This window comes from Primulina eburnea, chromosome 14 (assembly GCF_022965805.1).
Source record: "Primulina eburnea isolate SZY01 chromosome 14, ASM2296580v1, whole genome shotgun sequence".
NCBI lineage: Eukaryota > Viridiplantae > Streptophyta > Magnoliopsida > Lamiales > Gesneriaceae > Primulina > Primulina eburnea.
The window spans coordinates 15,788,120-15,801,839 of NC_133114.1; the positions used below are offsets into that span (position 1 = coordinate 15,788,120).

A 13,720-nucleotide genomic window follows, 5' to 3' on the forward strand; every position below is an offset into this window, starting at 1 on the left:
CAAGACTAGATTTGAATTTTTGGAGAAGCACTGTTGCAATAATATATTTCAATTTCCATGTCGATTATTTTTTTAATCATATGACTTAATTGAAATTTTCATGTCTTGACTTAAAAATAAGATTCTTTTTTTTTTTTTTACTGTATAGTTTTAAAAATTTTCATTTTTGTCTCTTAATTTAAGATAATGTTTTACAAATTGCTTTAACATATATGCAATAAATTTTGTCCACCATATTAAAAATTTCTAGTTACGTTTCTGCCGTGCCAATTATGCAGCTCCATCCAAAGACGACCAAAACCGTAAAAAAATCCATGTTAGCATACGGAAATCAAAATTCGACAAGTTATCAGATAAAATGCCAAAAATATTTCCCTTAAACTGGCAAATGACATTTGAAACAATCATTGGCTAGTTTAATTTTCATACCAACGCATTAAAAGAACTTATTGTCCTAGTTTTCACAAAATCAATCGAAGGCTTTAGCATATCATATAAAAAAGATGCACACAAAGGTATTGAATTTTTTTCTATATGACTATCAATCGTTAGCAAAAGATGGCAATGAATAACTATGTACGCAATGAATAACTATGTACTTTGTGGTAAAAAGGAAAATGAAGACCAAAACTATCTAAAAATCTACACCTATGGGTACCCATTCTCAGCATGTTTAGGAGTGATTTTTTGGTTGGAACTTGGTCCATGTCTTGAGGAAGCATTAGACTTTTTATCCGGATGAACTGAATTTCCAGAGAAGCAATGCCGTACATGCACTCGATGCATTTTTGTATCAGTTGAACAGCTGCCTCTTATGTTTATCAACAAAATCACTTCCTTGTCTCTGGTGTCTTCAGACCACCAGCTCTGTGGGATGCCGTCGACAAACTCTTCCAACGTGTGGAATTCTTCGTGATGTATCGATATCTCCACTACTTGATCCGGCTTTATCATTCCAGCTCCAGGTATCACCTAAATAATTATGTACAAAGACAAAGGGAATGGTAACAACATGAGCTTATTTGTGAAAATTTCCAAAAGATTGATATATTTAGACTGATGTCAAATAGGATCCGAGATTTTGTTGGTCCCACGTGTGGTAATTTGATATAATACATATGAAAATAAAGAATAAATTGGACACCGAGATTTACGTGAAAAACACTTAAAAATCAATAGGATAAAAACCACGGGCAAGCTGAAAAGAATTCCAATATAATGTTTTATGGTGTACAACACACTCGCTATATTTCCAAAGAGAATACACATTCTCTTAATACAGGAGAACAAAACTCACAAGTATTATAGAACTAAGTATTAAAATGCTATCAGATGCGAGAAAAATCGAAAAATGAATGATTTCAGAATGAGGGTAGTAGCTCAATTTATAAAGCCTTTTGTCCGTGTGAAGACGCGTATAAAAACGCGTTATTTCCGTCTGAGTTTTCATGTGGCTTATTTTGACAATCATATGCCCACTAAATGAATTCATTTATTGTCGTCATTGTTGACCTTTGCCAATCTCATAATTAATTGTCGTCATTTCTCCCACTTGAAGATTTGATTGAAAATCAAACACATCTCCACACATCCTTTCAATCTTGTCACTACCTGCTGCTTATATTTCCGCTAGGCCGCTTGAGGATCTACACCACTCAAACCTTTCAATGTTCACTTGCTTGGTCAGAAAATCAGCTTATGTTATCTTTATAGATCTTTTGCACATCGACACTTCCTTCTTCTACTACTTCCCGAACAAAATGAAATCGAACTCCAATGTGTTTAGTCCTGGAATGAAAAGCTGGATTCCTTGCAGTGTGCAAGGCACTCTGACTGTGACAAAACAAAGGAACATTATGTTGTTTGTACCCGATTTCCTCCAATAACTTTTTAATCTATATTGCCTCCTTGCAAGCTTGAGTAGCTACCATATATTCTGCCTTCGTTGTAGAAAACGTCACAACTGTTTGCAATTTTGAAACTCAGCTTACTGCTCCCTCTGCAAGCGTAAACACATAACCAGTAGTAGATTTCCTCTTATCAGGATCACCTGCATAATCTGAATAGACATAGCCCCTGAGTGTAAAATATGATCCTCCATAACATAATGCAACATTTGAGGTACGCTTAATGTATCTAAGGATCCTCTTAACCATGCCCCAATGCTATCGTCCAGGATTCATCATATACCGACTAACAGCTCCCACTGCTTGAGCAATGTCCGGTCTTGTACAGATCATAGCGAACATCAAACTTCCATTGCTAATGCATATGATACTCGAGACATCTTCATCTTCTCTACTTCACTACTAGGACACATCTCGGAGGATAACTTGAAGTTAAAAAGAAGAGGGGTCGAAATTGATTTACTATCTTGCATGTTGAAGCGTTGCGAGATTTTCTTCAAATAATTTTTCTGAGAAAGCTAAATCTTTTTGTTACTTCTATCTTGGTGAACTTACATCCCTAAAATCTTGTTTGCTGGTCTCAAGTCCTTCATATCAAATTCTGTAGCCAACTGTGACTTTAATCTTTGGACTCGATCTTTGTTGGGGCTGCTCCCAACATGTCTTCCACTTACGACAGCAAAATGATACAATTATCACAGACCTCTTGAAATATGTACAAGGGTCTGCACTCAGTTTGTTGTATCCAAGACTCGTGATATAGGAATCAAATCTCTTGTACCAACACCTCGGTGCCTGTTTGAGACCGTACAGAGATTTGTTCTATCTGCAAACCAAGTTCTCTTTTCTTTTTTCCGCAAAACATTCTGGCTAGAGCATATAAATTTCTTCTTCAAGATCTCCATCAAGAAATGTCATTTTCATATCTAGTTTTTCTAGATGTAGGTCAAACACCGCACACAATGCCAACACTACTCTGACTGTTGTAAGCCGAACTGCAGGAAAAAATATTTCATTGAAGTCAATGTCTTCTTTCTGAGCATACACTTTTACCATAAATCTAGCACGATACCGCTCCACTTGGTTATTGCCATCACGCTTGATCTTGTAAACCCATATGTTACCAATGACTTTCTTCCCTCGTGGTAGTGTAACAAGATCCCAAGTTTTATTCTTGTCTAATGCCTCCAATTCTTCATGCATTGCTAGCATCCACAAGGTTCAGACTCAACATGTTCTTGTTCTTCGTGCTCTGGTACTGCTTCACAAGAAATTTGACATTCGTCCGTCTTATTGTCCACCTGAAATATAATAGTTTCTGAATTCAGTATATCTTTATCTCTCTTTACTTTATCTTCCTCGAAGATAACATCTCTGCTGATGATAAGCTTGTGAACAGTAGGATCCCACAAGAGATACCCCTTATTTCCATCAACATATCCGAAGAAGATAAATTTTCTGGATTTTGAATCTAACTTTGATCTTTCTTGCTCATTATACAGAACGTACACATGACTTCCAAACATATGCAAATGAGAATAATCTGTCGGTTTCCCGGTCCACATCTCCATCGGAGTCTTCAGATCAATCGACATTGAAGGAGAACGATTGATAATATAACAACTAATTTTGACTGCTTCCGCCCAAAATGACTTGTCTAGACCCGCATTACTCAACATAGCTCTTGTTCTGTCCAACAAGGTTCAGTGTTCTAAATGGCGGTCGAGGCGGCCGCCTAGGCGGTGCCTAGGCGGTAGGCGGCCCTCGACCGCACCGCCTATGCATGAGGCGGCTGTCGAGGCGGGTCGAGGGTGTCGAGGCGGGTTGAGGCGGCGAGTAGGCGGGTCGAGGCGGCCATCAGGCGGTCGAGGCGGCCATCAGGCGGTCGAGGCGGCGAGCAGGCGGTCGAGGCGGGCGAGGCGGCCAGCAGGCGGGCGAGGCAGTAGTTAACAATTTTAAAAAACCTAGTCAACAATTTTTAAAACTTAGTCAACAATTTTAAAACCAAGTCAAAGTCAACTAGTTTTAAATATTAAAACCCTAACACACCTCTTTCTTTATTTTATTTTTTATTTTCACTTCATCTCTCAACTCTCAACTCTCAACCACCACAGTCCACACACAATCTGCCACTTCCCGCCGCTCGCCGCCGCCGCCGGAAGTCAGAATATTTAGATTTTAGGTTAAGCATTGCATATTTATTATTTATCATACTTTTTTTATAAGATTTCAGATTTTGTGATTTCAAAAATCAATTTTTTTACTATTATTAATTTATTATTTTATTATTGATTTATTGTTGAAGATTAATGGCAGAAAAAGATAAACAACCGGAGTTGGAACATTATCTAGATGATATTATATTTTGTGCTTAAACATTATTTAATTGCACATTTTACATAAAAATGATTATATTGCATGATTATCTATAAAAAATTACTTAAAAAATTTCAACCGCCTAGGCACCGCCTGGGCACTGCCTAGGCGGCCGAGGCGGTAGGCGGTCACCGACCGCCCCGCCGCCGCCTCCCGCCATTTACAACCTTGACAAGGTTTTGTTCATCCGTTCCGCCACTCCATTCTGTTAAGGTGTGTAAGCCGTCGTGTATTGTTTTTGATGCCTTCATGTTGACAAAATGCATCAAACTCGTCACTGGTATATTCTCCTCCATTTTCAGTCATCAAACACTTGATTTTATTTTCTGAATTAAGTTCAACCTGCGCTCTGAATTCTTTGAAGATCTGGAAAACATCTGATTTCTTCTTGATTGAATACACCGTACTACATCTCCTATAGAAATCATCAATGAGGGATACAACTGGGCTTGCCACACATACGAATGAATCAGCTGCAATAAAATTTTGCTTCTGGGAATAAAAGTACCAAACTTTAATCTGTATTGTTTACTAGTAACACAATGCTCATAAAAGGGCAGTGACACTTTTGTAAGTCCTCGCAGCAGCTTCCGTTTTGAGAGAATTCTCTTGTTCTGATATATGTTCGAGCTTTCTATGACATAATACTGTTATTTCTCTCCTAAACCAATTGATGCAACAGCTAGTTTCAACTCTTTTTGTATTTATCCCAAAATTACATACAGATTTGTAGCAACCATTTTCACCTTCATAACCACAAGCGCACCCTTCACAATTTTCATGATCTCGTTCTCGATACGAGTTTTGCACCCAATGTCATCAAATTGCCCTAAGGACAAGATTTTTCATCAGTCCCTTCACATGTCGTACCTCCTGTAGGGTGCGAATAGTGCCATCAAACATTTTTATTTTGATAATACCAACCCCAGTGATTTACATGGCAGGATCATTTCTCATTAATACAGATCCTCCTGAGACTGGTTCATAATGATCAAATCATTCTCTCTGAGACGTCATGTGCCACGTCGCTTTTGAATACATAATCCATGTGTCACAAAATTTATGTCTGCCTTCTGCAACTGTTGTTGCTTCGCTGATAATATTTCACCACCGTCTAAAGCACTGGCCACATTTCCTTGAGAACTCTTGTCGATACTCGTACACTCTTTCTTGAAGTGCCCTTTACCGTCATATTTAAAACAGTAAATATTTTTCTTCTTACTACTCAACTGTGTTCTACCTCGTCTTTGGCTCCCACTGGAGTTACGGTCCATAAATATTTCTCTTATCATCGGCTAAGCCCATGTCTGCTTCGAAGTTACCAACCTATCTTCTTTATTCTTGTGCCGGATTTCTTCTCTGAAAACCGCGATTAAGACATCGTCGAATTTTAGAAAGCCTATAAGAATATTTTTGGTAATGTTGATGATAAGTTGATCATATGAATCTGGTAAACATTGAAGTAAAAGTTCGGCAAGTTCATTTTCCTCTATTTTATGTCACATAGAAGTGAGTTAGACAAATAAAATATTTAGTGTTTTGATATGGTCGGTCATCGATAAGGATTCCGCCATATGAAGAGTATAAAACCTTTTTCTTCGGGAAAATCATGTTGTGTAGCGACCGGACCTGGTACATCTTTGTCAGAGTATCCCAGATAACTTTTGCCATTTTTATCTCAAAGATACTTGACAATACTTAGTCTGCTATAGCCATGTGTAAATTGACAAAAACATTGTCATTCATCTCATTCCACTTTCCATCGTCTGTAATTTCCAATGGTCTATCTCCAATAGGCGCCAAACAATTCTCATTTCTTAAAATTGATTGTATCTTTCTTTTTCATAGCATAAAATTGCTTCCATTGAACTTTGTTATCTCGTACATGCCCGCATTATGTCTACAACAATTTATTAGACTCGACAAAATAATCCCGCCTTAATAAAAAAATCTCAAAAAAAAACTTTTCTAATATGGAAGATCAGTCTAGGCTGGAACCACAGAACATACTTAGAATTTTAAGAAATTTAAGCCAAGACTCTGATACTTGGTCTCACGTGCGGTAATTTGAGATAATAAATATGAAAATAAAGAATAAATTAGACACCGAGATTTACGTGGAAATCCTTTAAAAATTATTAGGGTAAAATCACGGGCAAAATGAAAAGAATTCTATTATAATATTTTATGGTGTACAACACACTCACTGTGTTTCCATAGAGAAAACACACTATCTTAATACAGGATAACAAATCACCTCAAAAATATTATAGAACTAAACCCTCAAGAGGGAACACTTAAAAAAAGGATGATTTCAGAGTGAAAGGAGAAACACTATTTATAGAGCATCTTGTACGTGGGAAGACGCGTATAAAAACGCGTTATTTTCTTCTGAATTTTCTTGCGGCTTATTTTGACAATCATATGCCCAGTAAATCAATGCATTTATTGCCGTCACTATTGACCTTTGCCAACCTCACAAGTAATTACCCACAGATTTTATGTAGGTGAGACAAAATCCTATTTTGATAAAAATATATTAATTTGTAGAAAATTTAAGAGTTTACCTCGAGCCAGAGTGGTAAACCATAGGAAGCTCTTGGGCGGAAATCTGACTGGACCTCATCTTCTCTGATGCTGGATTGACCTTCACAGATGATATGAAAAACTACAGTGTCTTCACCACTTTTATTGGTGATTTTCAGATTGAATGTGTCTTGGTTCTGCAGCACGATTTGGTTGGTGCTGACAGCTGTTTCTGGAACAAACCGCTGTGCTTCAAGGCTAGATCTGATTGCTTCGTTGGATTCGAGTATTTTTCCGAATTCCTGTCTCCTTATTGATCTATTAACATGAGCAATGTCCACATTCAACTTGCATCGTACAGGTTTATGATCACTCTCAGTCACGTCCATACGAGCATCGTACCTTTTCGAAAAAGATCAAGAAATAGACAAAGTTTAACAAATATATAAATAAATAAATAAATAAATAAGAAGAAGAAGGTAATAATTAAATCCATGTAACCCACAACAGTATGGAAGCAACGACAGGACATTCTAAACTGCATTCTTGTCCTGAAGCAACCCTGCTATCTCTATATAGAATTCTATCACACCAAGCTGGGATTCTTTTTTTCTCACCCGAATCATAGCCTGTGAATCAGATTAAGCACGTAAATTAGTAGCAAAATTCATCAAAACTGGCTGTAAAAGAGACATAATTCTTTGAAATGTATATACCTCCTAAACCAGATTTTCCTCTTTCAAACTTGTAAGTTGGAGGAAATCTGATAAGTGCCTCATGCATTCCTTGAAAGACTCTACCAGCTTTCATTTCAGCTCGCAACTGATCTTTCTCTCGCAGCCAATCAAAGCTTCTTTGGGAAACAAAGTCTCTTGCTTCATCGTAAGATATTCCAAAAAGGCGATAGTTAAAATCACCACAAAATATGAACATGTCAGCTTCAGCAAGATCGGGCTTTCCCTTTCCCTCATCAGGATTAACTGTTGCGACCTATTGTTATCATTAAAAATAATAATAAATAAAAGAATACAATTGGGAAACAAAAATATATTCACTAAATAATCTTATGTGCGTACGTTAGGACCACGAAGCATTTGAGCAGCAGATGAGACACCAGCTGCAACAGAGGCAATCCATGGCAAGCCAAAAGAATAAAGCAGCCAGAATAAATATGTAGAGAAGACAATACAGCAAGACAAAAACAGGATTCGCGGCATACCAGCAGCATTGTTTAGGAGGTTTGAAGACCGAGTGAAAGTCATTGTTCGAAATATATGATCAAAATCAGCATTACGACGATTAACTGCTTCCAAATGTGCAGCAAAGTGACAATTTGCAAAACATATGATCCTATCAAATACTCTCAACCTTAAACCAACACCTCCCTGCATGTCAGATTTAGCCACATATACCATCAATATATCAAACACATCGACAAAATATCTATGTATTTCTATACGATATACTATGTATGAGCAGCTTAGATATTTTTCATCTCTTTGGTACGTCACCAATACAGTTCATAAAAATAAGATTATTTTATTTAATTATTAACAAGGAATTAGATCTTACAATTGATTCCATAAACATTATTATCCGAACATATGAAAGCAATATGATTTTTTCTGAGAAGCTTTGGGGACTTTTATCTATGTAATTAAATTAATAAGTAGATGAAAACTGTCGTGTACTTGAATATTATTATGGGCTTCAAGAATATTGAGCCAAATTTGATTCTTGGAAGAATCTAGAAAGTAGAAATGGGGGAGTGATAAATAAAATGTACTGGGGAAGGAGATTAGAACTCATTCGGTTAATTTGTTCAAGTTTTGAGAGTAGCTTGTGCTAGGGAAAAGCTTTGGCTATGGGGGGAGTTGAATTCCCTTGTACAGAGGATTACCTCTTGTAACCTTATTTTCAATTTATGCCATCATATTACAGCTTACATTCATCTTTATTTTAGTCAATTATAGTTGATATATTAGCATATTTTGTGGTTGCAACAAAAACATTTCAGAGTGGATAGTTAACAATGCCAACTTCACATATACCTTCTATCTGCTAATTGAATTACTGAAATAGCTTTATGTTTTAAAAATGTTATCTATATGACTTGCATTTCATATTTCAATATTTTAATTTATGAGAATAACCTGATTTTTACTTACTTTTTTTTCAACTTTTGATTAATCTGATAGTATTAATACATTTGACAAATAGGAAGGGGTGTAAATATCAAATTCAAGTGGGATCAAACTATTGTTGCAGTTGCTGAGACATAAAATGACATTTCTGCATCTAGAAGAAATCTTAGGGTCTATGGAGAGGAGAATATCAATGCAATTTAACCACAAAAATATTTTGAGTTCTACTTGTGATCATATTGAAAAGTTGACAGAGTAAAAGATACAGTACCTTGTTACCAATTGCGCGGCCTAATCCACATGCTACTGCTGCAACATCCAGGTCCCCAACATGAGTTCTGAGCGTTTTTCTCACCCTTAGAATGAAACCAGTACAGATCAAAATTACGCTCTATAATATTATCAATTTTTTAAAAAATCCTTTCTTTAGAAGATCGGCAAGTGTTTTTTGGCACAAACAATACAATGTAAGAGCTCAATAATGCACAAGATAAAATTGTACCAGATTGCTATAAGCAAGCCAGCCAACTGCCTAGACCCTACGCGTTCAAATGTTGACCCTTCATCTAAAGCCTTTCCAATGTGGTCTTGCCACCATTGCCCAATTGAACTGCCTTCAAGTCCTACCTAAAATATAAATAGTAATTAGAGTAAGTGAAAAATATAATTCATAAGAAAAATCTATGATGATTTAATGTATATAACATTTTCCAAGCAAGATATTCAAGCTTTAATTGTTTGCTTCTCCTCGAGATCTAGACATTGTAAATGTATATACATAAAAAGAAACCCATTAACTACTTACAGTTTCTTTTGCCGCTGACATTGCAAGGAAACCTGCACCCATTTCCACTTCTTGCAGCCCAACAACTACAATACCAACATCAGAAACTGCTGAACCTAACCATGACATAAGAGCATCATGAGAGGCTCTTCCTTGGCCGACATTCCACGTGCCAACTAGAATCCTAACATTCTCAAGTCTTGTATACAATTCTTCTCTTGCAGCTAATTCTGGACGTAAAATGTTATCAATCTGCGCTGGAGATGAGATGTTCCATCCACGTATACCCCCGTGAGTTGCCAAGCTATAAACATGACCATTTCCTGTTACTAATTTTATAACTGGCCCATTATGTGCAACCCAACTGGCGATTAAATTTCCTTCAAGATCCAGTAACTGGACCATGCCACTTACATAGCCAGCCCATATTCTTCCCCCGTGAGTGCAAAAGCACAGAACACCACAAGGATGATGAGTGAAATCTTGTAAACGATTGCCATTTCCGTCCCACTGGATCAACAAGCCATTTGAACATCCAGTCCAAATCATTCCATCAGCTGTAAGAACTATTGCTTCTGTTTTTTTATTTTCGTCAGCAAAAGCCCCGGCTCCTTTTGTTGCAACACGGCGAACTGCATCTGCAGCACCCATTATAGCATTACGAGAGCGCTGCAAAAACCCTTGGGATTTCTCCTTTTTAGACTTGGAGACAAACTTAACATTCATCTCATCTTCGACTGATTGGTCTTGGGTTGATGACAAGTCGGCACGATTCTCAATTTGACCCTCTATGTTAAATACTTTCAGAAGTTCTCTTGTCCGAGCATCCCTACGATTCACCAAACAATTATCGTATGAATAACAATTTGCTGAACATAAATGGAAATATAAAATTTGTCCAATAATGTGGAGATTCCACAAGTCAGACATAACAAAGAAATTCCTTTTCGGAATTGAATATACCATAGGGAGAAAGATAAGGATCCAGCAGCCCAGACTTTAGCTCTGACATAGTCAGATAACAAGCACTTCACATCTGAGGAAGATATATTACATACACCATTCACTGTGACTTGACTTCTGAGGTCAATGAATGATCTTTCGACCAACAACGCGGCCATATGTCTTTCCTCTAAAGTTAAAGAGAGAGATTTTTCTATGGCTTTCCATGGCCAGAACTTTATAACACCACCTTCAGATCCCGACCATATATCACCTGGAACCAAAAAGAAAATAAGTTAACAACCAAGGACATGTCAAGATTGATAAAGATTAACAAATTAAACATTATGACAAGATTCAAAAAGAAATAACGTTTCAAACTAATTTCAAGTTCTGCATGAAGCAATAAGTCAGCACAAGGAATTTTGCAAACAAATTAAGCATATAAGGAACTTAAGTTCGCAAGGGCGAGTTTGGATACAAAAACAGTAACTTAAAAAAGCACTAAACTAAGTCCAACTCTTAAAGTATTTTTCTTAAAAAGGGCATAATGGTTTCAACCTTTGGATAAATGCAAAGAGTGCTTTTGTTTTCATTTTAAAAAGAAATAAAGCCCAAAAACAAAAAAATCTGCTTCTGAAAAAGCACTTAAATAAGTGATTTTTTAAAATTGCTTTCGTAACAAAACAATATTATTTTTAAGAAAAAAGTGCATTTGGTTCTTTGGCTTCTCCAACCAAACACTTTTTTACAAACGATTAAAAGATACCATTTCCCATGCACTAAATGATACAATAACCATCATTGTTTAATGCGAATTTAGAAAACATTTTGCTAGAGATAGGATTTTACCATAAGAAGAAATCACCATGGAGAGAACAGGTCCTCGATGTGCCTGCCAAGATAGACCTTCTTTGAAAGCTGTCTCGTCTGAGAAATTCTGTTCCATTTTCCAAGATCTAATTTTACCATCTTTATGCCCACTCCAAACCAACTTACTCCCATGATCAACCATCAAGCATATTGCCGGCGATGTATTTGCCGATTCATAAAATGGAGCAGCGTCCTCATCCCCTCTCCGTGCCCTCCCCCCTGTCCCGATTCCAGGCTTATATGCATCAGAATAGTACCATACTCTGATGCCTGATTCTTGCCCAGCCCATAATTGTGTTTCTGTACAAGCAATTGTTCTTAAAAACTTTCCAACCTGCAAGACATCAACCACTTTTCAAGGGTTTACTACACCACACATGATTCCTCAAATATTGACACGACGTCGGTCCATACAGAACTTCAACAATAAATTAACACAAATCAAAAACCATTTGTACATGTTTTTTTCTTGTGAAGTTATATTGTTACATTGAAGTTATAATTCTCAAATTTCATGAGGCTTCATATATGCTAAATCTAGTGTCAAGGTTTCAACTTTCTATGCTTCTTCAAAAATTTGATAGGTATAGTAGCTTTGAAACTAGATTTCTGACAGGATACGGAATATTTAAATCATTTGAACAAGAAAAAGGATCCCATGATTCTTAAGTGGAGACAAAAATTCTCTATGAGGACTTTTATGAAGATAAATCCTAACTTACCATAAGAAACACTTATGGATTCACACCATCACTGCGTGTATTATATCCATCGAGTTTGGAATAGCACTGTGCATACTTTTCCGAAGGGATGCAGTCAAGGAAATCAATACATAGAACGAAAAATATTACAAATTTCTACTTCCCTCTTGCTTTGTTCTTTCGAGAACATTTCAAGACTTTAAAATTGAAAAATGGAAAAAAAATGAAAGAATCCTACCTGAGTTTCTCTCAAGGGGTGTGGCCTGAGTTCCAAACATGTTGGCCGGGAAGGGTGCACAGCCGCCCTGGTAGGCGCCTTGAATACTCCCACGTCACCACCACTCCCCACAAACTCTGGCAGCGGCTGCTGTGGCAGCCTCTGGCCTTCATCACACGCGCCACCATCTCTCAACGCGATTCCTTCAATCCTCTGGCTCAAACCAATATAATCTACGTGACGCTCGCTCACAGACCCGACTCCACCACCACCAGAATTCCCACTACCGGTGGAATACGGAAAAAAATCATCTTCATCAGAAGAATTAACGTCGCCGTCATTATACACGTTGTTCTTACTGGTGACATGGTTTATCATAATCTGATTCTCATCGAGGCTATGCTTGCGGACCTGGTGGTGGCGGTGCTTGTGGGTTCCGGTGTTTGTTCTCAGCTGGTGGCTGTACGAGTGGGCTTTTCGGTGCGGCGGCGCCAGAGACAACTCCTCCAACGCCGTCTTATCATCTTCCTCTAGACGTTCGTCCATTTCCGGAGATGGGCTTGCGCTGGGGGTGATTTTCTCCTTGGCAAAAATTCAATCATCAATGTTGTTGGTATTGGGATCAAGGAAAATGTGGGAGCGGGAGTGAATGCAGGGGAGAAGGGAAAAAGTCAAAATGCGGAGAGTTTGTGGGGTGGCAGTCCGAGAGGAAACCGGAGAAAGATTCTGGTAATGTACGGACAACAATCGTTTTCCAGGGTGTGCCAAAGTGGCTGGCAAAGTCGCCAAATAACATTAGATTAGGAGATATTAGATTATTTTGCGCTAATTTTTTTATAATTATATATATATAACTAATTTTTTTTATAATTATATATATAACTAATTTTTTATAATTATATATATATATATATAATTAGTTGGATCATATTCGTTTTGATTCATTAAAAAATAATTTTTTGTTTCAAATTATTACTTTCATGGTAGATATAGTGAAACATTTACTACTCGTTTTCTTAAAAAATACTAGATTTTTTTTTCCTCACATGAATCGGCCGAACACATATAAACATGTATAAAATATTTTTGACATCATTTTAAAAATAACCAACCAACTATATTTAAAAATCCAAAGAAAATAGTTCAAAACATAAAAACGTCAATCGATTGCATACCCTAACTTAGCAAAATTGCTAAAACTTACAACCTCTCAAAAACCACTCAAAATCATAATAAAAGTCGTAAAAATA

At 37.0% G+C, this 13,720-nt stretch overlaps 1 protein-coding gene across 2 annotated transcripts; it reads right to left on the reverse strand.

The window, feature by feature from the left end:
* Nucleotides 1-469: 469 nt before the first annotated feature.
* Nucleotides 470-13,251, reverse strand: LOC140811930 (type I inositol polyphosphate 5-phosphatase 12-like). Of its 2 annotated transcripts, XM_073170060.1 has the most exons (12): nucleotides 12,492-13,251; nucleotides 11,532-11,886; nucleotides 10,701-10,953; nucleotides 9,759-10,566; nucleotides 9,456-9,580; nucleotides 9,225-9,309; nucleotides 8,029-8,194; nucleotides 7,886-7,926; nucleotides 7,526-7,799; nucleotides 7,315-7,438; nucleotides 6,851-7,211; nucleotides 470-972 (listed from the first exon to the last, which is right to left on the reverse strand). In XM_073170060.1, the coding sequence occupies exons 1-12, from the start codon at nucleotides 13,014-13,016 to the stop codon at nucleotides 649-651; spliced, it is 3,441 nt and encodes a 1,146-aa protein (XP_073026161.1). In that variant the 5' UTR covers nucleotides 13,017-13,251; the 3' UTR covers nucleotides 470-648. The 2 variants fall into 2 exon arrangements, with proteins under 2 accessions (XP_073026161.1, XP_073026160.1); XM_073170059.1 differs by having other exon boundaries at nucleotides 7,886-8,194.
* Between the last annotated feature and the right edge of the window lie 469 nt (nucleotides 13,252-13,720).